At 35.8% G+C, this 24,761-nt stretch overlaps 1 protein-coding gene across 1 annotated transcript in view; it reads left to right on the forward strand.

The window, feature by feature from the left end:
* The first annotated feature begins 9,665 nt into the window (after positions 1-9,665).
* Positions 9,666-24,761, forward strand: part of COL28A1 (collagen type XXVIII alpha 1 chain) — a 60,640-nt gene continuing 45,544 nt past the window's right edge. Inside the window, exons 1-10 of the mRNA XM_039708362.1 lie at positions 9,666-9,813; positions 10,293-10,852; positions 11,512-11,532; positions 12,183-12,230; positions 13,444-13,497; positions 13,990-14,031; positions 14,690-14,716; positions 15,818-15,862; positions 18,444-18,488; positions 18,783-18,836. Coding sequence (XP_039564296.1) covers positions 9,681-9,813; positions 10,293-10,852; positions 11,512-11,532; positions 12,183-12,230; positions 13,444-13,497; positions 13,990-14,031; positions 14,690-14,716; positions 15,818-15,862; positions 18,444-18,488; positions 18,783-18,836 — 1,029 coding nt within the window. The 5' untranslated portion in view covers positions 9,666-9,680. The remainder of the gene's footprint in view (positions 9,814-10,292; positions 10,853-11,511; positions 11,533-12,182; positions 12,231-13,443; positions 13,498-13,989; positions 14,032-14,689; positions 14,717-15,817; positions 15,863-18,443; positions 18,489-18,782; positions 18,837-24,761) is intronic.

A 24,761-nucleotide genomic window follows, 5' to 3' on the forward strand; every position in this document is an offset into this window, starting at 1 on the left:
TAGTGACTTTTTCACATCTGTTTCCAAGAATCACCAAGATTTCCAAGAATCACTGGTGGTTCCTTTTGTAACAAAGATGAACTTCAGTTTGTGTCTTCATAACACTTTTCCATGGGAAAGTATGGGAATTCAGTTTATAAAAGTAGGTAACACTTGCACTAATCTCATCATCTAACTTTGATTCTAAGGGTAAGTTTTTCAGGTCCTAGGGAATCAGCAGCTTGACTGTCTGACATCCTGCTCGTTTCTTGAGTCCTAATGATGGTCCCAATAAAGTGCTAACAAATGCACAAGCTGCAGAAGAGCTGTTTCCTGTGTCTTTGGCACAAGAGAGATTCAGAGAGGTTAAAAATGAAAGATGGTACTTTGAAGCAATAGATGCTGTTACTACAATGTACAAGGTAAGTTAATAGAAAGGTGAGAGCTCGTTGGTGTTTCAGAATGCAAAAGAATGTTACCACCGAGGCACGACTGTGTCACAGTTACTGGAACTGTTACATGAACTGTTGGGACGTAGATATTTTATATTTGATCATTCTACCACATGCAGAAGTTATGTTTCCTGTGTTGATCTCAAAATATATACTGCAGCAGTATTTCATTAGTGAGGTTGTGAATTCCTCTAATGCTCCTGAACCTTTTTAAACTCTTGGATCTTTCCTTCTGTTTTCCATGCCCTGATTTACCCTTTTAGTTTGCATCTAGCTGCCTCCACATCTGCATGTTTGTCCAATAGTAGCATCTTTATTTGTAAATAATACAGAATATTTTTTTTAGTTTTGAGGTTCTACCTAAGTGATTATTAATCTCTTAATCACCATTGCATAACAAGTGATTTTTATATAGTTTTTTTCTTGTAATTGATATAGTTAAATAAACTTACACATTTAAACCCCCAAATCATTAAGGATCTAATTCATCTTGACTTTCATCAAGTCACATTTTATTCCTACATTTTTTGGCCTCTCAAACATTGCCTGCACTTATGATCAGTCCCTGTTATATTCCTTGTAAGATCTGCTTATTTCTAATGTGAATTTATATGTAACAATTGCTTTCATGCCCTTGTATCTCAAACTATTTTCAGCAATTTCTCTTTGTGGATGATGTACATATATTTTTTTCTTTGCTCTGACTGCAGGGTATTCCAAGTTTGCTCTATGTACAAATCTCTGAGTTCTTTAAGAATTTTTAATCATGTGGAAACTTCATACAGTGAAAGCTCCATTTTGAACTTAACTTCTTCTTTAAAGATATATTAAAATTCATAAGAGACCAAGGTATACCAAGGCTAGTTAATGTTTTTTTAGATATTAACTGGAGGCTATTTTTTCCTACAACTTTGTTATGCATTTCCATATTTGATTCCTGGCAGGCTGGCTTTTTGTTTAGTTTATGTTAATTTTTGAGATTTGTTGTGTTTATGTCCTGTCTGGCCAAAATAACTAAATCATCTCAGAAATACAAAAGCACCTAAGTACTGCTGGAGTTTTCTATATTTCAATGCAATGTTAACACTGTGTTTAAAGACGTCAATTATTAATTTAGTTATCTAAGTCTACTGCTGCTCTTCCCTTTACAAAAAAAACCAAACTATATATTCTGTCATTACTATTTTTATCATTACTACTGGTTTGGGTTATGATTACTTAAACTTTTGCAGAAGCTTGATGGAGCCTAGCAGACTGTTTCAGATATAGTGTTGTACTTCTCCATGCCATGACGCATACCTGGTAGTATTGCTTTATTTGATTTTTGGTAAGAGAAGAATGTATTTGTTACATAGGGAGTTTGAAGCTGGAGTTCAAATCTCTCAGTCTATGTAAAATGTTTGTCTCTTTATAAAGATTCCAAATGATACAGATTCAGCAGCGTGATTGCCAAAGTTGTAGGCACAAGTTGCTAGACTCTTTCCTCCAGGCTTCCTACTGAAAATTCTTTTGTTTGCACAGATCATACTTTTTTTCTTCGTATATGTTGGGGTTTTCACTTTATTTCATATAATTTCATGTTAAAAACATAATGCAAATTCCTGTATTGAAATGCCATATATTTTCAGGGTGAAAAAGGTTCAGAGGATCCAGTAGGTCCAGCTGGCCCACCAGTCTTTCACCTTGGTCATTCATTAATTGAGGCATTCAAAACAAAAAGCCTTTTAAGTGAGGAAGGTGACTGATGGCAGAATGGCCTTTGTCAACTGCACAGGCTTGGATAAGAGTGCAAAAACTCTCAGCTTCACTTACTCCATTAATGTTACTGGTGGTTGCTGTACTTGTTATTCGGTGGGATGCATAGAAATGTGAGCAAGGGAATTGGAATAAATAACAGCAAGAATTTCACAGGTACATTTGTTTTCTTTTGAAGATTAATGCATTTTATTAATTGAAAAACTGATCTGTGGAAGTTTAGAAATTAATGTCCTATCTAATCTTTTTAGGGTATCCAGGCTCCTGAAAGAATACCTGGAGTAAAGGGATCACAAAGTTTGTGTGTTCAAAGTCCAAAGGTAACCTGTGAAAAAAATCCTGATTTTAGAAGGTTAGAGCGGGGGATATATGTGACAGGGGACAAAGCTTTTTATATATGGGAGCTCGTAACCATCTGCTTTGTGTACTCATGAAATAAAATTAACTCTCCTGTTTTGATCACTGTAGGCTGTTAGAGAGAGAACTCAGCTTGAGCTCTATCATATGTTATGATAAGCAAAAACATAGAGGATTTACAAAGGGTTGTTTAAAAAATTTGAAAATGAAATATGCTGGTTTTTAACAATATTCCATGTTGCTGAGCCTGACCAAAGTCCTTATTCAAACCAACAATTTTTTGTAGCCCAAAAATGGCTACACAATGGATGATGCTATGGCAACACATTTGGCCATCTTTGCTTTTAGCTGTTAGTCAAAGAAAACTTTTGCACAGGAACTTTTGCACAGATAATTCTGAATTGGAATTTTGTGTGTTTTTTGCTGTTGGGGTTTTCAGTTTGGTTTGGGGTTTTTTTTTCTTTTGTGGGCACTGGGGGATATGTGTTTGCCTTTTTTTTAAGGAAAACAAAGTGAGCCTGGTCCAAATGGAAACTACGGAATTTCAAAAACACAACTGCCATGAAGTAAAGTGAATCTGTTATAAACAGTTACCATTTTAATCCCTGCTTGGTTTTTTACAAATATAAGTAATAATATACCTTATTACTAATGCAAAACACTTCTCAGGCCAATGCTACGTAACTGACACAACGAGACTCTAATTTCACTTCTTTCTCAACCTAGAACTGTACACTTCAGTAGTTCATCCTGCTATGCCAATACATTCCCTTTTAGCTTTCATTAACTTTGCAGTACTCAGAAGATCCATGTGACGTACTGGTGCTCTTAGTCTGGGTATCTGAAAGAGAGGAATGTGTGAAATGGGTATTTAGAATCTCAGGATGAGGTAGGAACTAAGGAGTAAAACCAGTTTTTCAGGACATATCTTCCCTCCTCAAAGTGTTGTTTCTCGGTCTTTTAATATCTTGGTCTTTAGCTTCCACCTTCTATTGCAAGGGCACATGTGTTTTGCCCAGACAGTAGCCTCCTTTTCTAAGTGTATATAAATGATTAAATGCTGAATGAGGCACTCAGTAATGATAGTGCTATCTACTAGTAATGATAGTATTATCATTACTATCATTATGCATTATCATGTAGATACACCAGAGGGCAGGATTTAAATAGCATAAATATCTTCATAGCTTAAATAGTCAGCAACTAAGTGATCGTTTTGACACACTTATTGCAATCTGGTTTTAAGAAGGCAAGTAATCACAACTTTGCTTGCACAGTGTATGAATAACAAGACACTGAGTCAATATATAGCTAGTACTAGGAACAGTGATTTAAAAAAAACTGTTTAAAAGATTTCTTTCAAATTGCACCTACTAGTGATATCTCCTAGCCAGAGAACAAAATATCTGCTATTCTTTATAGTAATTATTGTCATTCTTCTTGAGTGAAGAGCACAGCAGGGCAAAAAATTTAAATTTAAGGCAGTGAGTTTTGATTGATAGCATCAAACCAACTGACCCATAGTATAAGTCCTGTGACATTTTACATTCATGTACTCTAGAATACTCACCTTCTTTCATACTTGTATAGATTGTATCACACTGGCATTCAGTTGTGGCTTTTCAAGCAACAGAATCATAATTTACTTTCTCTTTATACAGAAGCTCTCTCTTATCTTTGCCAACTGTCTCTTTATTTCTTTTTTACCATTGCTGAGTTTCAGTAATGAGAATAGAAGGAAGTATTCAAGGAGTGGAGGTATGTGCCAGGAACAAAAGCTTTACATCTTTTTTCCCAGTAGAAGAGATGACTTAGCATGTATGCAGCAATCAAAGGTTTTTTAACTTGAAATTCACTAGCAACATAAAATGAGTTGTACAGATAAAATTTTGTATTGCAGACTAGAGTTTAGTATGGTCATGTAATGAGTGCATTTAGACAGATTCAGTAGTCCTGGCAGCTGAATATGCTGAGCATCTGGTTCAGAGCATGTGGTTCAGGGAAGCCGTTGGAACACTGCTGTGCTGACAAGCTTTGCAGGAAATATTAATGTTAAAACTGCTGTAAATCTGGAGGCATTACTTCCATCAAATTTGGTTTCTAAGTGAATTCAAAACTATGAAAATATATACTAAAAAGACTAGTAAAAAAATAAAAGCTCTGAATTATTAATCAACAATCCTGTTGTGAAACTGTCAAGATTCTTACTGTACTTCCAAAACACAGTAAGAAGTGAAGAAGAGCTTGGGCTGCTCCCAGAGACCAGTTACAGACCAACATGTAGCAGATTTACGGATGTTCTAGACAAAGAAATACAACCAAACTTGACCCCATTACTGTCCAAATATAGCATGTGCATCAAAACTACCAGGGTACATGTATATTTGACTAGTCAAATTCTTATGTCTAAAAATCATAAGTGTTAACACTTTCTGATCTCTGCTAGATGAAAGTTATGTTTGCAGGTCAGTCAAATATATATTCAATAAATTCAATAAAAATCATAAGTGTTAACACTTTCTGATCTCTGCTAGATGAAAGTTATGTTTGCAGGTCCACCAAAAAAGTGAGAAATCTTTGAACACGTCTGGAAATCTATCCATTCAATTCTGTTTAGGCACATAGTGCAGATGAAACTTGCCAACTGCTGGAAAATATCATTTTTTTCCATAGCTGTTGATGTGATAGGCTGTTTGCAGTCTTGATCCAAGTATGCGTAAGGGTAAGAATAAATATGTAAATAGTATGAGTGATCTCTGTGACTAATTTGTTGCTAATGAAATGTTTGATCATCACCACTGTCTCTAATACAACAGATGCTTGCTGCTAACAATAATTATAATTTGTAGCACTAACAGATATTTAGTGTAAAATATTGTATTCCATTGAAATTCTTTGTTTTCCCTGTGCAATGAAGGCAACATTTACTTAATGAAGACAATTAGCCTCAATAAAGATGACATATATTTGATATTTGATAGGAGACAAAGTACAGGTTTCTAGAAAGAAAGCACTTTAGGATGAGGCTGCAGCTGCTGGGCCAGCAAATCCTTCCTCACTTGAACTGGGTGAAGAGGGTGAGCAGTGGTGGCAGGTAGGATTTTTTCCTATTAGCAACATGTCCCTTCAGAACATTCCATGTTAACAGAGCATGAACAGACTCACAAATCTGTGTAGGAATGGTACTGTGTACAGTCATAGGGCAAAGGTACAGTTCTCACATACAGCCTGTCATGGCTTAACCCCAGCCAGCAGCTAAGCACTGCACAGCCTCTTGCTTACTCTCTACCCTCACCAGGAGGGGAGGAACACAATTAGAAGGGTAAAAATAAGAAAACACATGGGTTGAGAGAAGAACAGTTTATTAATTTTTTCCAACTAATTAACCTATTAATTTTTTAAAACCAGTAACAATATCATAATGAAAAAGAAAATAGCAAAGAGAAACAAAATGACAAAGTTGGTGCAAATGAAGACAATTGCTCACCACCAGCTGGCGCATGCCCAGCCAATCACTGAGCCTTGGCCCCCCAAGCAACCTTCCTCCAGCTTTATATCCTGAGCATGAGAGCATATAGTCTGGGACATCCCTTGGGTCAGCTGGGTCCTGGCTGTGCCCACTGCCAACTCCTTGTGCATCCACAGCCCACTCCCTGTGAGTGGGTGAGATAAGGAGAAAAGGCTTTGACCCTGTGTAAGCACTACTCAGTGTACCAGACCCTTGAAGCTGCATTAACTCAGCAACAGCTGAAATATCCCTGAATTTTCGGCTCTGTTTCCAGCATGAATCCAAAACAGCCCCATACCAGCTACTGTGGAGAAAATCACCTCTACCCCAGCCAAAACCAGCAACAGAAACAGATTTGTGTTATCTCCATCTTTGCTAAGAGTTAAGATATCTCTGAGTTCCTTCATATTTGTCTCACCCTTTAATTTATTTAAAGTTACGTATGGTATCATACTCATGGCTCACATCACATACAAATAGATAATCATCTTGGCAAAGGTGTATTTCTAGCTGAAGGTCTCTATGAAGGGATATAGCCTTGGAGAAGCAGAAAGTGAGTGCTCAAGGAAGTGTTTAGTCTATCAATAGAAAGACCATGCACCCAGGCTACATGAAGGATGTTTCTACTGACCTTAATGAAGACAGATGCTTTCTTTATGTTCATTGGTCAGTTGTGCTTTATTCTTTTCCTCCCTGTTCTTTCTCTTTCACCCACAGTTTTTAGAATCAGCAGGAAATGTCTTCTGCTTATGTGAAAGCTTAATGTACTTGGCTTACTTACAAGTAAGCTCCTAGTCAATATATCCCAGCCAACCCTGAACTAGTGTGGTATTTACTGCTGCAGCTGGATTCTGCTAAGTGTATAGGGCCTGGTGGGATTCATTCCAGGGTATCCCAGCCAACCTGGTGTGGTATTTACTGCTGCAGCTGGATTCTGCTAAGTGTATAAGGCCTGGTGGGATTCATTCCAGGGTACTCAAAGGGATGATGGGCCTGTGAGACGTCACTCAATGATTTTTCAATGGTCTTGGGAATCTGGAGAGGTTTCAGCTGTCTGGAATCTGGCAAATGTTGGTCAAATTTTCAAGAAGATCTAGACAATGACTCCGGTAACTACAGATCTGTCAGTCTCACATCAGTACCTGGTAAAATTATGGATAACATTATTTTGGGAAGTAGTGAAAAACTCCTGAAGGACAATACAGTCATCATCAGTCACAGCCAGCATGCCTTCATGAGGGAAAGATCCTGCTTGTCAAAGTTAATTTCCTTTTATGACGAGGTAACCCACCTAGCTGATCAAAGGAAGACAGTTGATACAACATTTCTGGACTTCAGTGAAGTTTTTTTATATTGTCTCTTGCAGAATGCTTTTGGACAAAATATCAATCACATAGCTGGATAAACACATCATGTGATGAGTGAGCAACCAACTCAGCAGTCAGGCACAGAGTTATACTGAATGGGGTGACATCAAACTGGTGATCTGTCACTAGTGGGATTCTGCAGGCTCTATCTTCAGCTCTGTGCTCTAAATAATTTTTATAAATGATTGGGACACAGTTCTATAAGGTATACTAAGTAAATTTGCTGATGATACTAAATTTGTAGGATCTATTGACTCCATCAGAGACGCCCTGCAGAGAGACCTTGACAAAGAGAGGGCTCAGCAATCACCATTTGTATAAAGTTTAACATGAAGTCCCAGATTCAGCACCTGAGACAGGATAGCCTTGCATGTAAAGACAGACTGGGGAACAAGAGGCTGGGAAGGGCTCTAGAGGTCCTGGTTGATGGCAAGGTGAGCATGAGTTGACTGTGCATCCTGGCAGCCAGAAACAAGCACTGGAGCAGGCTCCTCAGGAAAGTGGTCACACCCCAAGCCTGTAAGAGTTCAACTGAGCATGAGTTGACTGTGTGTCCTGGCAGCCAGAAACAGGACTGGAACAGGCTCCTCAGGAAAGTGGTCACACCCCAAGCCTGTAAGAGTTCAAGAAACATTTGGACAGCTCCTTTGGCACAAGGTGTGATTTTTGATGTTGGCCTGTGAGGGCTAGGGTTTGGACTACATTCTTGTAGGTCCCTAACAACTCAGGATATTCTGTGATTCTGCCCTGTGACCAGGGTGCTGAGGGATGTCTTGCCTGGTAGGCAATGCCTGTCTAGAGGACTTCTGCTGGGCATTTGCACTTAACTCCCTTGGGGCATGTTGTGATTCCTTGAGACTTATCATTGGCATGCTTTCTCTCACCCCATTTTTTTACTTAACACTATTGATAACCTAATTTTACTCTGAAACCTGCCAGTAGATAGAGCAAATATAATTTCCATGCAACATTCTGAAAGCTGCCTGCATGACCATGTTTTAGATATTCTGTCCGTGTCTGAACCCTCAGAGGATTTAAAAAGCAGGAAAAATTTCTGAGGAAACCAGCTCAAGAATAATTTTTTCTTTCTTTTTTTTTTTTAATTGTCTTTTATTAAGTTAATTGCTAATTTAGTTGCCACCTCTGAATCCTGCAGTCCTGGCAGAGTCTCAAACCATCAGGTCAGACTTCAATTCTAGCCTGCAAGTGATGTACTCCTCTCACATGGCAGAGTGAAGGGTAAAGATGTAGGTTGTCTAAAAGTGGGTTTTTTAAATGTCAAAGTGCAGTTACTTAAAGTGGGAAAACACTCGTGCTTCCAGACTGACATTGTCCCTTTAATGAAATGGCTCAGTCTCTGGCTCAGCACTGGCCAAGTGCCCAACTATCTTCATTTAAATTTTGGCCAACTAAACAGCAGCAATAAAAGATAATTTACAAGTGGATAGGCTATTTATTTGTACATTGCTTTATTTTGGTTAACCAATTATATTTTCCAGTATGACCTACAAGACATATTTTCTACACTGAAAACTTTTTAAATTCACAATCTACTTTCTGGATGCCTTCAAAGGTAAGAGACTTTGTTATTTCCTCTCTAGTTTTAGAGGACTGCACTTATGCTTTCTGTATATATAACTGCTTGATGGGCTTGAAAAGAAGGTTTAGGAAGGATTTTTACATTTAACTTATTGTCTTTGTTATTAATTATATTTAAAATTAATTTCTGTAAACCACAGTATTTTTTGTGTAAATTCATTTTAATTCAGTATTTAATTTAGTTCAGTGTTCTCTAAAAATATGTTGAATCACTCATTGAAATATTTTAATTTTAATTTCATTAGTATATTGTCATTATAATAGAACACAATCCTTATGAAAAATACTGTAACTTCCATGTAATATTAATAATATATTATTGTATTGAATTTCATTATTAAGCCACTGTTTCTTAGAAGAATAAGTTGTTCATACTCATGCTTCAGGCTTTTTGTTAGGAAAGAAAATGCAGTGCAATACCCATATTTCATCTATAATAAACAGATTATGCTATCCATGCGAGCTACAGTTGAAGTATTGCTGGTTACTGTGCTTAAACTGCTACACAATGACTTTTTGTAAGTGTTTTATATATTTTCTCTAGAAGCATGGTTCCTACAAATATGTATTTAAAGTATCTGTATTTATTTATTTGCTTCTATTAATAGGTATTCACAGGTGGCTTTTTACTTTTAACAGGAAAAAAAAAGTTCTCTATTTGGGATGAAAGTCACTATGAGGAAAAAATGTTTTTTCTTTTGCTTTATACTTCTGGCTGTGGTAACAAACCAGATAGTACATGGGCAAAACAGAAAAAGAGGAAAGAATATTTACTCTCCTATGCCAACAGATGAAGGTGACACCATTTTCTTAAAATTTCTGATTGACTGTGTTACATGTATGCATGCCTTTTACCATAATTATTTAGTGTTTGATAACTTCCATGGGAATATGTAAAATGTGATTTGTTTTGATTATGAGGGCTGGAAAATACTTTTTGACTACTTGGACATGGATTCCAGTTTGATCAATGGTTTTCATGGACATGCATATCTCTTAAGAGAAATTATAAGAAACCTGATTTTTTGTTTGAAATTGCATATGGTAGATTTTCTATACAAAATCAACTAAAATACTAAAACAATCCCACCAAGACCCTAACTTGACAGTTTTCATTAGAATTTATTGGATTTTTACAGTGGAATTTATCCTTAGAATTTTTACTGGGAAGACAGAGGAATCTTTGGGAAAATTATTTTTTGCAGAGAATTATCTGAAATCTGTTGCACAGGTGTTCCCTTAATTCACAGATTTGACTTTCTTGTTCCCTTACAGGTGATATGTGTCTCATTGATATAGTCTTTATCATAGACAGTTCAGAAAGTGCCAAAAATCAATTGTTTGATATACAGAAGGATTTTGTTCAAAACATGACTGACAACATTTTCCAGATGAAGCCAGTTAAGTCCCACATGTATAGTGTCAAACTAGCAAGTATGCAGTTCAGCAGCACAGTCATCATTGATCATCCCTTTACAGCCTGGAAAAATATCCAGAATTTTAAGGAGAAAATAAATTCTCTGGGCTTTATTGGCCAAGGCACTTACTCCTATTATGCAGTTTCAAATGCCACTCATCTGTTCAAAACTGAAAGTCGTAAGAGAAGTGTGAAAGTGGCTTTTTTGATGACTGATGGTGTGGATCATCCAAACAGCCCTAATGTCCAGGGTATAGCCACAACAGCTAGAAGTCTTGGGATACATTTTGTTACCATTGGCCTTTCTAAGAAAGCAGTCCAAGAAGACAAATTGCGCATGATATCTGGTGATTCGTCCTCTAAACGTGTCCTGTGCCTGGATGATCAGAATCTGGTAGCTGATGTAACATCGGAACTGGTAAGTTATGCTGATGTTAATCTTGTCATGTGTCTATCCTTGGCAGATTTAATTTAATTTTGATTAGGTAATCCCTGAAGACAGTGCAGAGAGTTTTGTGGTGCCTTCTCTGCTGCAGCAGGGGTCAGGGCAGATGGAGCTTCCTTTTGCCAGCCACTCTCCAAGAAGTTGTGTGCTTGGATAATAGTAGCTCAGCTGATCTGATCACATATCCCAGCACACAGAGTGTGTTTCTGGGTGTATGAAAATACTTTAGAAGGTACCTTGATCTCATGCATAACCACTGAGTCCTTCCCCTACATATTTTGTTTGTAGGGCCTTCCAAAAGAAGGTCTCTGACTAGGAGGTATTTTCATAGTCCCTGTTGTTAGCACTGTGACTTAATGCTCTCTGTTTAGCTATCCCATTAATTCTCATGTCTTGTCTAATCACTGTGTGTCACTTGGAATAACCCTCTCTTCCTACCAAGAACTCTTCTCTGTATGAGTAGTTCCACAGACTGGTTCTCTCCCCTTGGAGGAAGGAATGAAGGATGAAGGTATTCACCATCTCTACCATTCACCTTGGGGAATCTATAAACTATAGAGGAGAAATTAGTGCTCTGTTAAATTAAATCATATCTATATGAAAGTAATATTTTTATTCTATTTTATTTTCAGGAAGCCTTGCTACAGAAGCAGGTAGGGTTTTTGAGCTTTGTGTTTGATTACTCTTATTGACACTAGACTTCCCAAAGTGTGCTTCTTCTATAACACATCAATACTTTAGGATTAATCAACCTTCCCTCTCTGGTTAAATTTTCCGACCATTATTACTTTTGTCTTAATAACTTACCTGCATTTCTTCTGTCCTTTTTGTCCTGAGAAATCTACAATGTTGGCTCATTAGTGAGTAGTATCTACAGTAAGACATAACAAACTCTTCCTACAAGAGTGGAATAAGCTTAATGCAAGATATACTAATTCATTTGTGGTCTCATTAGAAAACAATAGCAATGTTAAAATGGTTTGAAATTTATGTAAGGTTTCACAGTACTGTTTAATATGTATATGCTATCTTAAATATTTGTAATTATTACAGTGATACAATCACTACAGTAAGAGATTAATTTTTGTTGTAAATGAATCAAGTAACGGATTTTGGTTGCTCTATGTGGAAGTTTAATGTTGATTATCTGAGAAATAAATATATTAGAATATAATTCATTTCCTATTATTCCACTATTATATTATTTCATCTATGACTAGGCAAAACCGAAATTTTTTGCTTTAAAATTTTGAAATAATATATTTGAAAACCATTCTCCTTTATCTTCCCATTAACCTTGTAGTGTGTGCGGAAGACCTGTGAGTGTGAAAAGGGAGTAAAAGGAGACAAAGTAAGTATGCATTTATTTGAGTAGGCACAAGAATTTGAATTTTAATCAAGATCAAAACTGCACAGTACTTTAATTGGTTACTACATGAACAAGACATTAGTTGTGCACGTACTGCAAAAAGATTGATTTTTAGCATATTATGTTGGTAGTGAAAGGCCACTGTTAAAATAGGTCAGAAAAAAAATCTATCCATAGGCAGATACTATCTTGAAAATATATTTCTATTATTGGGTAATAAAACACTGTGGATAAATAGGTGATTTGGGAGCCCAAATAAAAAAGTTATTCTTGAGTCTTGCAATAGGGAAGGTCCATTAGACAAAGGTTTTCACCCACACCAACTTCTATTTTTGTAAGGGGTAAAAGTTCAAAAGTCTGAGGAAAGGTCTAAAACCTGGGTGTACCTCCAACACTCTCTTTTCTCTTGGAACACTTCAGCACATATTTCTTGCCTCTAGTAAGGAACAGAAAAGTGTGAGTTCAGACAGTGGGTGACGTCTCTGACCCTTTTTCTGTCTTTAATATTTCCCCCAGAGACAAGCAAGGTACATTCAGAGGTTTTTGTCTTTCTCCCTATTCTCTAATGAGTCAACCATACCATTAGCAGGTTTTGACACCAAGGCCTATCATTCAATCTTTGTGGATAGTGTGCATCTGGATAATGTGCACCAGAACCTCTGTTTGCAATTTAAAATTTTAGATCCAAGAACTTTTAAGTCATTTTATCCAAAATTATTAGATGTAACCTGTTACACAGATGTATATATACCAAACTTTCTAGTCCCAGCCATCACGATCCTCCAAAGAATAACAAAAAATGGGGGAGTTACTTTTTCCTTAGGGCTGCTGAGTATTGACCCTAAACTGTTCTGTACAGTTTTTTTTTCTAAGCAGACAGGATGAAATAGTGGTGGTTAATTGAGAAATGGGAAGGAAGAACTGTTTGTTTTCTGTAGTGCCTTCCTGATTAGATTTTTCAGATGCTCTGTGGATAATTTATCATTGAATATTGTTTAAAAATATATTTGTAGATACCTTATAATACCAAAGTAGGTTTAGCTAAATGAATATTGTGTCACATGTACCATACTTGAATTAGTGGGGGGTTCTACCAAAGCTTATTCCAGTGTAACTTTGGACTAAAATATTGTCTTAGAGAAGCAGGAAAATTTTATCCTTACAATGATAATAACATTTTCCTGCCATGTTTCAGGGCAGTGATGGCAGCAAAGGGGATAAAGGTGACCCAGGACCAAAAGGAAACAAGGTAATGTGAATTTAAAAGAAATAAAGCAAATTTCTATCCAGTTATTCAAACCATAGATGTGAATATAGCAAAGGAAAAGTATGTTAAAATAAGTTCTAAATGTTGAGTTTTGCTAGTTTATAGTTAGCTGCTTTAGAAGTGTGAGATGAAAATTTAAAATTAAACTGTAATCAAGTTAACACTGCCTATCATTCCAGTTTTTCTCTGACAGCAGAGATCTCTAAAAGTAGTTGAAGGCTCTTTAGAGCCTGAGAGCTTTCTAACAGTACACAGATCCCTTGATCAGAGTGGTTCACTCTGATAACTAAGATTTCAGTCATCTCATGGCAATAGTTCAGTTTTCTATGTTAATGATAAGGAAATGTGTATCTTTGATTGTGGAAGGATGAAGTGTGAACGTTACTAAATAGGAAAAAACAGTCTTGCTTGTTTAACAGTGTTCCTAGTTTTAGTGCAATACATATTTCAGTTGTATTCCTTTGTCTCCAATAGGGTGATGCTCAGAAAGGAGATCGTGGAGAGAAAGGGGAAGAGGTGTGTGACTACTACAGTGCTAACTCATATTTTGTCTTTTCACATTTTCTGAACCAATAATGTTATTTCAATTTTTTTATGTGTTTACTTTATTCAATTATTTAAAGCACCTACACTTAGGCCTGGTTTACAGAAGCATGTATACTGAAAGAAACAGTCTAACCATGTGCTTAAATGTAGAGATGAGATGCTACTGGGAGAAGGAACTTCTGAAGCTCTGTGATTTTGAATTGACTTGCATTAGACTTATCCCAAAGACTGGCCTGATAAAAACACTGCATGGTTCTTTGGTGGCTTCTAACACCTGATAATTCTCAGTCTTCTTGTTGATTCACTGGAGAAACATTAACACTATTCCCTGTATAAGAATAACTCAGTTGAAAAGTTCCATTTAAATGGCAGCATGTATCTGCTAGGAGGGGAGAAACTAAGTGGCATATTTACAGCTAATATATGAGTAAAAAGTATACACGAGATTTGCAGAGAATTATATGTTAAAAAAATTCAGAGGGTTATTTTATTGTTGTGAATAGTTAAATTTCTGAAACATAGTTCTTTACTATGGGGGGATATTGGGCTTTTTCTACTTAAATTAGCAGTATGTTAGGCCTTTGCTTTCTCTTTTATGATTTTTTTTCTTTTTTCAATTTTTGAATAGGGAACTGCTGGCTACAAGGGAGACAAGGTAAGTTTTTTGTAGAATAGAAGTAGTCTGAAAATACGTTATCACTTGCTGACAGTGTATGTGAAAGAATGGAAAAAAGAGCTTGTCTTGTCTTTTTGTCATGAAAGCTCCTGATGCAATCCCCAGAAGTAAATTCAAAATTTATGTAAATGCTTACAGAATGGAATGCTGAAAATAAAACAAAAAACCCACAAAATCAGAGACTGTAATCTAAAGATAAAAAAAAAGTGTCAACAACCAGAAAAACAGTTCTTGGAAGGAATAGGAAGTTGTGGGTTGAATAAGAGGTTAAGTGGAAAGAAAGAGAAAATGCTTACTGCAAACACAATGTGACAACCATCAGCTTTTGAAAAAACTTACCACAAGGAAGTTTACTTTTAACCTATTTATAATTTGCAAGGGCTAATGCTCAATCAAGAAAATTTTCAATATATTCTCTCCAAAAAAATAAAAAAACTATGCATTTCAGTGACTTCTAGGATTCTAGAGATGAATTGCAAAGTGGACCACCATAGTGAAAAATGAAACGGAGATTATTTCATTTTGACTTTTCTTGGTTTGACACTTATATCTCCACATTGTTAATAAAAGCAGTGCCTCTATGAATCTTTGTATTCATTAGAAAAATGCTCCAGTCAATTTTGTGATAAGATTTCATGAAGATGGGAACAGTAGAATTATAGGTCTACTTTTCATGTGTCTATAGATATGTTAAATCATCAGTGAAAGACTTAATTGTTTCTTCATTCTTCATTCTTCATATGTGCGATCTCACAACTGTTACTCAGGAAAATCTCCGACATCACAGTAATAAAATCAGAGCATGGAAAGGATCTCTGAAGACAGTGCAGCAAGGTGGAAAACTGCAGCAAAACTTATTAGATATTAAATGTGTTATCCTCTGATATAAGTTGCATGTTTTGCAGGCATTTTCAGGAACAACCTATCTTGTATTGAGTAGCTCTTATCTTCTACAGACCATATATAATGATGCCACTTCCAGGTCCTCAGAGTCAACTTATGCTATTTGCAGAATCTTTAATGCACATAGCATAATCAAATCATCTTGTTTAGCTGTGAACCCTTTGATTTCTTATAAAGGGTGAAAGAGGAGAATGTGGAGCTCCGGGACCAAAAGGAGAAATAGTAAGTATAATTTTTATTTGAACTGTTTCATGTTGATGAAGATACCAGAAAATCATGGAACATATTCATAAGAACAGCTTGAAAAGACTATTGTAAATTTGGAATACCTTATAATTCCCTGGTGGTAGAGATACATTCGTAGCAGGAGAACGATTTATACGAACTGAGCCAACTGTTCACCACATTCTTTTTTTCCATTTTGCCTAAGAAATACAGATCCTTACCTAAAACAGAAGCTGCCCTGACCACTGCCAAGCCTTGCTTACACAGGACTGGGCATCTTGCAAAGAGAAACCAGTTTATTTCTTTAAAAGTTTAATTTCAAATTGAGTTATATTATAATAAAAGCAGGTTTTTACCCGACATGAACAACTTTTAGGTCTACGAGCCCATCTGTGCTGATATGAATTCACACTTCTATCCAGTCTTCCTTTCTTTTTAACCTGGAGTGCAGTAGTGTTGCAAGTGAATACAGATTTTTATCTGGTTTATTTACTTTCTGAAAGATGGAAGGATAATGGACTAAGTGAGATAATCATGTATCTTGAGTTCATACAAGTGGGTTTGTATGAGTCATGCAAACCACTGATTTATAGTTCAAATAGCTAAGAACTACCAATTAGACTGCACTTATCCTTCTATTAAAGCACATTTCTTCAGTTTTACCACCCATATTATGTTTACCTTTACCAAAGATCACTTTGAAAAGTTTTTGATTTCCTGGAAGCTGCTATTTTATTATTAATTTCAAATAGGAGTTAATAAATATTTGTTCCAGAAGTATTTATTGCAAAGAAAAAAAGGCATTATACACTAATGAAAATCTAAAGAATAAGAATATCTTGTGGGATACTGTGGTTCAAAATTGTGGCAAATTTCAGACTTCAGTGAATCAGAAAAGTCTGACATATCAATGGAAAAGGAGAGAGCTGTATCTCTCAGAGAAGTAAAGAAAGATCATACCTTTTATATCCAGGCATGTAAGAAATAGCATGACATTATGTGAAACATCTACTAAGGTAAGAGGAAGCTGTTCAGAAGCTGGAAAAGAACCTAATCAAAGCAGCCAAGAAATCTGGATATAGAAAACATGCCAGGGCTGCCAAAAATCTGCTTGCTTAATTTCTGTTGAGGATAGTGATGAAAGAACTTTGTCCTCTGATGGGGATCAGTCAGTTCCAAAATTCCCACCTTTTAATTCACAAATCCTGAAGACAGAAGAAAGTTATGGCTTTATTTTTAAAGGAAGTATTCTAGGCTAGACAACATCAGACACAGAACACATATAGCCAATTGTATGAGAAGCAAATTCAGTATTCTGAGGTTAATCTTTGACTGCAGTGCTGGATATTGAAGCATGATTGGGAGTCCAATTTGAAAATGTTGCATTTATCCACTTCCACTTTTCAGTCTCACTAATCCGACTGAATCCAGTAGTTTTAGTGCTGCATATCAGAGCTTTTTCAAGTGCTGTTCAGGATTGAAATTCAGACAGTTTCTGTTTGTCTTTGAAATCAGAACTGGGTCAAGTCATACATTTGTATGCTACCCGAAGTAGCCATCACTGTGTCAGCATATTGCTGTTTGTACCATCCATTGCTTGTGTAGTCGGGCTGGAAATGGGCTGGAGCTGAGTGGGCTTATCTCTCTCTCTGGTGGCTGATGCTTGGCCTGGGAGCAAATGCCAGGGAGCAGAGAATTGTTTAAAAATTCTTACTCTGAATCTCTAGGGGGAGCAGTTGATGGAGTGTCTGCATAGGTATCACTGCTAAATTTGTCAAAGCTATTAGAAGTTCAAAATATGACACGTCTTGAAAAATGCAGCAGTCTGCCAGTGCCTCTGCCCCTAGAGATTTTACTAATTAAAAGAAAAGAGAAATTAAAAAACAGTAAATTTGCTCAAAACTATTTTTGCTTTAAAAATAAATTATAACTGAGTATTGATTCAAGTGGAAGTGAAATTCTGTAGAATATACATTATGGTGACTAAAAAACCAGTGAAGCAGAAAGATTTTTGAATAATCTGCAGTGGTGATGACTGTTAAGGACTCATTAAATGGAAAAATCACACCTAGTGAAATGAAAAAATGCATTTTAAATGTATTAAAATGGCATTTAAAACTTTTTTTTTGATGCATTTTTAGTGGATTTTGTGAACTATTAGTGTGATTCTGCCAGGCAAGAATCTATTAATCTGTTTCATCAGCCAGTTGAGTTAGTGAGACAAAGTTACCTGAAGTTATTCTGGTATAGACATTGCAGCATTTTTATTAAGAATTCTGTATCTAATATGCTTCTAGGAGTTAAATTTTTAAAACTGCATCAAATAAAAGCTTCTTAATCAAATAAATAAGATGTTAATTAGACATTCACTATGTTTGTTGTATATGAAACGCGTTTTAACCAAATATTGAGGGTGGAATGTAACAGGCGATTACTGAACACAGTATGAGAGTAGCAGTAGTCTGGTGAGAGGATAAAGTCTCTAGAAAGCCATTACATGGACATGTCAAGTGCTTGGCATTTTAAAGCAGATTTAAATTTCTTTTTAATCTGATAATTGAATCTCTTTTTTCCTCAGGGTTTGCAGGGCTCTGTGGGCCCTACAGGACCTCGGGGACCTCAGGTAAGGGAACTAAAAGCTACCAAATAAAAAGTAAATATTATATTCTGTAAGTTTCTTCTGCATACAACCTGTTAATTCTATGAAAAACAGCCACGTTTTTCTGCTGGCACTGGTTTTAAATATTAACAATATTCAGTGTATTGGGCACTTCACAGGGTATGATGCAGAAAACTCTTGTCCTTTAGAGCTTGGAATTTTGCTATATTATAAGGTACCCCATACAGGGGAAATAAACCCCTAACATTTATACGTGTCTTCAAAAGCAGCTCATTCTTTGCTTTGACTTTTTCGTAGGGTATCAGGGGAGATCCAGGAGAGCAAGGCCTGAAAGGCATTCAAGGAAACAAGGTAAGATGTAGTTGTGTATGTGTTGTTGAATATGTTATTTATATAAGGAGATAGGATGTAGAAATTCTGTAGAATCATTATAGTCTACTGTCCTTTTTTGTCAGTAGCTTTTTTACTAGTGGTGTTATTTGCACAGCAATAATGTCCCCACATGAGTGATGCACCATCATGTGATGAAGGCTTGATGAAGGTGCACATGCACCTGGTTTCTTATCTGGGTCTCCGAGAACATTTTGTAAGAACATTTCTCCAAGAACATCCACAACAGGATGCAATCGAGGACCTCCCTAGAGCCACAGCTCTTATGTCAGAATTTCAATCACCTGAATATGTCTTGATTTTCACCATCACTTCGGAAGCTTTCTTTCTAGAATGTTTTTGCCTGTGTTTAAGGATTTTAAGTATTTCTCGATGAAGGTTAAAACCTTCAGACTGATTATTTATAATAATTTTTAATTGCTGGTGTGCTGTAAAAACTCAGGACAATTTTGAAGTTGGTCAAGGTATGAGATTTTATGATAATTAATGCCTTAGTGATATTTAAAATAGATAATTTAGAGTTAATGACTACACCTTGTCACGCAAAATCAGTTGGATAAAGTGTGTGATTAATTTAGGAAGTTTTCTGGTTTGCAAAACTTTGGGAAATTGCTTTATGTGAATACAGTTGTCTTGCCCATGGGAGAGTTATTAACATCAATGTTCAGTACAAAAAGATCTTCCTTTTATCAGTTTGATACAAAGACTTTCTATGACAGGATCATTGATCACCTGACTAACAATCTAAGTTGCACAAGACAAATTAATTCATACAAAGCAGCTTTGTAAAAGATGTACTATATAAACACTCGTGTTTTGTTTCTTAGGCAACAATTTAATTAGAAAAATCACATAAATAAATTTAGATATGGGAAACATTTATTATAAGAAGTTTGGAATATTGTCATCTATCATGATTTTCCTCCTCCTGACAAATGCTTTTTCATACTTCTCATTTCTTCATCTTCTTAAAAAAAAGTTTGATTGGGAAAGCTGCTGCAGAGTACTTCAGAAGTGGAAAAAGAAGTAGGATGAAGTTTGAAAGAAACTATTCATCCATGTGGTGGAAAAATCATGTCTCTCTCTAACTTCAGCACAGCAAATGACAGTAATATTTTTATCTGTCATTTCACACTGATGAGTCCAAGACAGTAGAACCAGATACTTCTATTATATACAAAACCATATTTGTTGAAACTTGTATGTCCTCCTGTCAGTCCCTTCACATATTTTCATGGCTGTAAAATACATACATCTTTCTGTAGAATCCATCTACATGGATACAATATTTATGGTCTGTTGTTAGGCTTTAGCTGCAGATTTTCAGTAAGAATGAGAAACTTCCCTCTCTTATCAACTTTCCACTCTCCAGCCTGCTGTTTAGTCTGTAGTCAAGATTTTTCTATGCTCAAACATCTATAATAATAAAAATACTGTCAGACAAGTTTAGCTAATACACTTAGATAATTATACTTAAAGAGTATAGAAGAATCATATGTATGTTTAAGGGTTTTCTCTTGTCCATACCTAATGCCAAAGCTAACCTTTGGCATTTTTGAGCTTATTTGAGATTAGTGAAAAAAGTTTTAATGATCAGTACAGATAATCAGTGGTTGTTTTCATATTAATAAACAGCCATTCAGCTAGTAAAGGTCAAGGCCTTTTTTGGTTCAGAGTCTTTCCAATATTTTTTGTCTTCACAGAAGGATTATTAAAATGCTCTTTTAAAATTAGTTCTCATGACACATAGTAAAATACCTCTGAAAAGTGGCAGGTATTTATAATAGCCTTGGATAAAATAAATGAATCTATTCTTAGTGCAGTTCCTTGGCCTTTCCATTCTAACACTTTCTGCTTTTTGAATTGAACTTGTGACTCCCTCTTGGTGGCATTGGTAATGGTGTGCATAACACAGAACACTGCTGCTGAATTTTTATTCTGTGTTACTGGGCTATGTTGAGGTTTGAAAGAATAGATTCAGTTCCTCAAAATACAAACTCCAGATCAAGCTCAGCCTACAGACAGTTTGGGTCTCAGTTGTGGAGTGTACAGTCCACTCATGCAGCTGGCTGGCTCAGTGCATCCCACACGTCTGTAAAACGGATTATGGGCACGAATGAGTCCTCTCACTCAGCAGTGCCAGGAGAAAGTCACAGGTGGGGACAGTGTCATCTAGGTGCTGTCTGGGTGCCACTGGCCCTGGAAGCCACCAGCAGAAGAGGCTTGGTGTCATTGCACCTTCAACTTATTCAATTCCACTTCTCTGAAGCAAGGTAGCATGGTGTCCAGAACTATTATCCAAGAAATTACTTAAAGGAACTTCTCATTCTTTACTTCTATTATTCATATGCATTTTCTTGTTCTTAAGCTGCTGGCTAATCTCTCAGTGTGAAGTTTCACTGACTGCACAATACTTTCCTTCTTATGATACTGCTTTATTGTGTTGTCAGTAGTGAGTTGAAGCTCTCTAAGTCACACTGCCTGCACTGAACAGCTTTCCACTGACAGGAACTCAGCCAACCTGTTTCCATGTTGACATGAAAGTGTAGGAGCTACCATATGGAGCTGAATTACATCCTTAACCTCTTAGTCTTTCTGATGCACTTCGTAGTCAATCCTTACCTTTAATAACTTCTTTAATATACAAGCAAATTTCATAATCTACTTCCACCTTCTTTTCAAACCACGTGTGAATATGTTGAACAACATGAATCCTGCCCAGAAGGCAGCTCAGTGTGGCATTAACCAGAACCAAGTTTTGCCATTACACAAATTTTTTAACATTTTTTCTCTTATTTGCAATTCTGCAAAGTTCTAACATCTCAAAACCACCTAAATAATCTTATTACCATATAAAAACATTATCCATAAAGAGGTTGAGGCATTTAAAATGAGACACTTGAGATCCATTTTTATTTTAAAAACCATAAAAGCATTATCATTATCATTATCATTATTACTAATTTACCTGACTAAATACATTTCCATTTAACCAATATTAAACTGTTCACAGTTCAAAAGTTAACAATAAACTTACAACGCAGTATTTAATGACTTTAAGAGAGAAATATTAGAGGGTTACAGGGCGCTTCACTCAAACAGAGTTAGGAATTGGGAACTGGCAATTTTCATTGTGTAACTCCTGTCTTCTGATCTAGACAACTTGGTCCTGTTTCCAGAGCAAATCCTGAGCAAAGAACAAAGATTCTTCTGCTTGTTTCCTGGTTTACTGACTTTCTATTGCCCATTGAGAAGTTTCATACAAAGATATTAAATTTATCAATGAAAACTATTTTAAAAACCAAATTCTATGCTGTTTTATCTGTCTCACTAAGTCCAAATACCAAAAGAAATACTATTCACACCTGTGCTTTTTTGCTTCACTTTAAGGCACTCTTCAACTTCATCAGCCATCATATATTATCTATATTGTAACATAAAAACTTGGATCAAAGTACTTCCTTCAGCTATAAAACTTACAGAGAATTACAATGAAAACCAATAGGAAAAAAATCACACAGAGATAATGAATTGAATTTGCAGGACACCAATTTATAACCCTGGATCTAAGGTAAAGACACTCAACTCTTGTCATGCTGCAGCTTATACAAGCAAGGAACTCAGATTTGTGTTCCTTGTCTCAATAAGAATTCAAGGGTGGCCCATGATAAAATTTTGCTGGATGATTCAACAGTTTCCAAAACACAGAATACACTATCTCACTTATTAAAATACTAAAAATAGAAAAAACAGGAAGTTGGCAAAGAGAAAAGCCATGCTACACTTGGTTCTGCTCTAATATAGTAATGTAATATAGTCCATCGTAAGCAGTAATGACCATAAACATTATCCAGTGAGAATCCCATCTGTTGTCTGACTTTCCCAGTAGTCTTATTTCTGTAATTTTCCTACTTAGGTTCTACATATCTCTTAACTCAGTTGGTTAATACAATTAAAAAGCATCTGAACTGGTTACTTCATGTCTTTTGCTGGATTTACCAACATATTGTTGTGTTCTTATTAAAAGACAGGTTTGCCCTTCACTAGCAATACAACCCCAGAAAAATCCAACATTCTAAGACAAAAGGACTTAATTCATCATGATTTCCTCTCCAGGAAGGAAACAGAATCACCATGACTTTTATGGAAAACAGAGTTCTAGTAATCAATATGCAAAGCTAAATTGGGGTCCCCTAGTATTCTCAGTGTTGGATAAAAAAATTATTTTAGTCATGCATATATCTATTGATTGACTCAGACAAGTTGACTTTTTTGTCTGTTTTTAATTTATTTTCAGATGCTCAACTAATATTTATTTTTAAAGACCCAAGCCAACAACAATGCATTCTATGCTATAGCACCAGTAAGGTTCCATAAGAGTAAATTCAAGGTAATTTTTGACGATTTTTTTTTAAATTGAGGACAATAATAGTGATTCTTCACAAATTTCAGTGAATAAATTACAAACCAAATTACGTGGTTACAGACTATAAAATTGAGGCATGAAATCCAGTTATGAGCTGTGTTCCACTCATAAAAAAGTGATGAGCAGGGAGTACTTATGGTTATTGTTTCAGAATTGACCTTGGGTTTATTTAAACTCTTGAACCAGCTACTAGATATAAAGTGCATGTTTCTAGAAATCACAACATATTCATGGAAAGGCTGAGAATGATGTTCTGAGAATCCACTGCTGTAGTAAGGAACCTGTCTGGAAAATTTGATTTGCATAGTAAGATTTCCAATTAAAGAACAAAGTTTTATGAACAGACATCTAGTCAAACTTCTAAGGAAAAGGTTAAGTTTGAATGTGGATATTCAAAGCAGTTTTTCCCATAAAATCATCCTGGGACAATTCTGTAAAAAATCCATCGTTGCATATTTTCCTGAATACATTTCCCAGAACAAGCTGCTAAGGGATCTGCTTCTTCTCTGATGACATATGAATTCTTTCCTTACTTATGTGGCAAGTTACAGCTTTCCCAGAAGACTGGGAAAAAGTCCAACTTTCCTATAAACAAGTTTAGTTTCTAGATATCTCAACAAAGAAATATAAAACATCAATAATATCTGTTAAAATATCTAAATCTATTTGCATTGTTTTTGCCAACATTTACTTTAAAGATAAAATCATTAAGTTTGAAAGTTGTTTTTGTTACTGTTGCTTAATCATTATCACATTGTAGACTGAAATACAGTGTATTTGTGTTCCTTACAGTATGTATGGGCTTTCTGAAAAGGAAAGAAATTATTTATATTGGCACTCACTGGAACTCATCCTAACATAATGAACGGTTGGGGGGAGGCAGATGGTGAGTTTTTTGGGTTAAACTGTTAGGTGTGTTCCAGGCTTAAAATAGTACAATTTCAATATGTAGAAATATTAAGCTCAGATCAAGTATAATTTTACTTCCCATTGCTCAGGATGACACTACACGCCACCTAAAGGAAAATCACAATAAGGGGAGAAAAAAGAATGTGAGCAAAGCATTAAACAAAGACAATTATTATCAAAAAGCTTTTTGGAAGAGCAGACTTTTCTTTTTATATGTAGACATAACATGATATTATTGCCAGAACTTCATGGTTTTCATAAATTCCACATTACCTGTTGCACCAAGATCACAGAAGATAAAATCCAGATTTTATTAATAGCCATTTGAAGTTTGAAACATTCAGTCTTTAAAACAGACTGAATCATTTAAGTTTCCAAGTTTTGCATGTTGTTTGCTAGAAGGTTGAGTTTCTTTCTCCATTAATATTCAGGCATCCTCTTCTATCCCTAAGAAAGTGTTTCACAGAACAACATTTTCATACTACCCTACATGACTTTTATCACAAGCACCTACCAGTACCATACCTACCCCAGCACCTACCAGTACCATA

Source organism: Passer montanus, unplaced genomic scaffold (genome assembly GCF_014805655.1).
Source record: "Passer montanus isolate IOZ18808 unplaced genomic scaffold, ASM1480565v1 scaffold10, whole genome shotgun sequence".
NCBI classification, from domain to species: domain Eukaryota; kingdom Metazoa; phylum Chordata; class Aves; order Passeriformes; family Passeridae; genus Passer; species Passer montanus.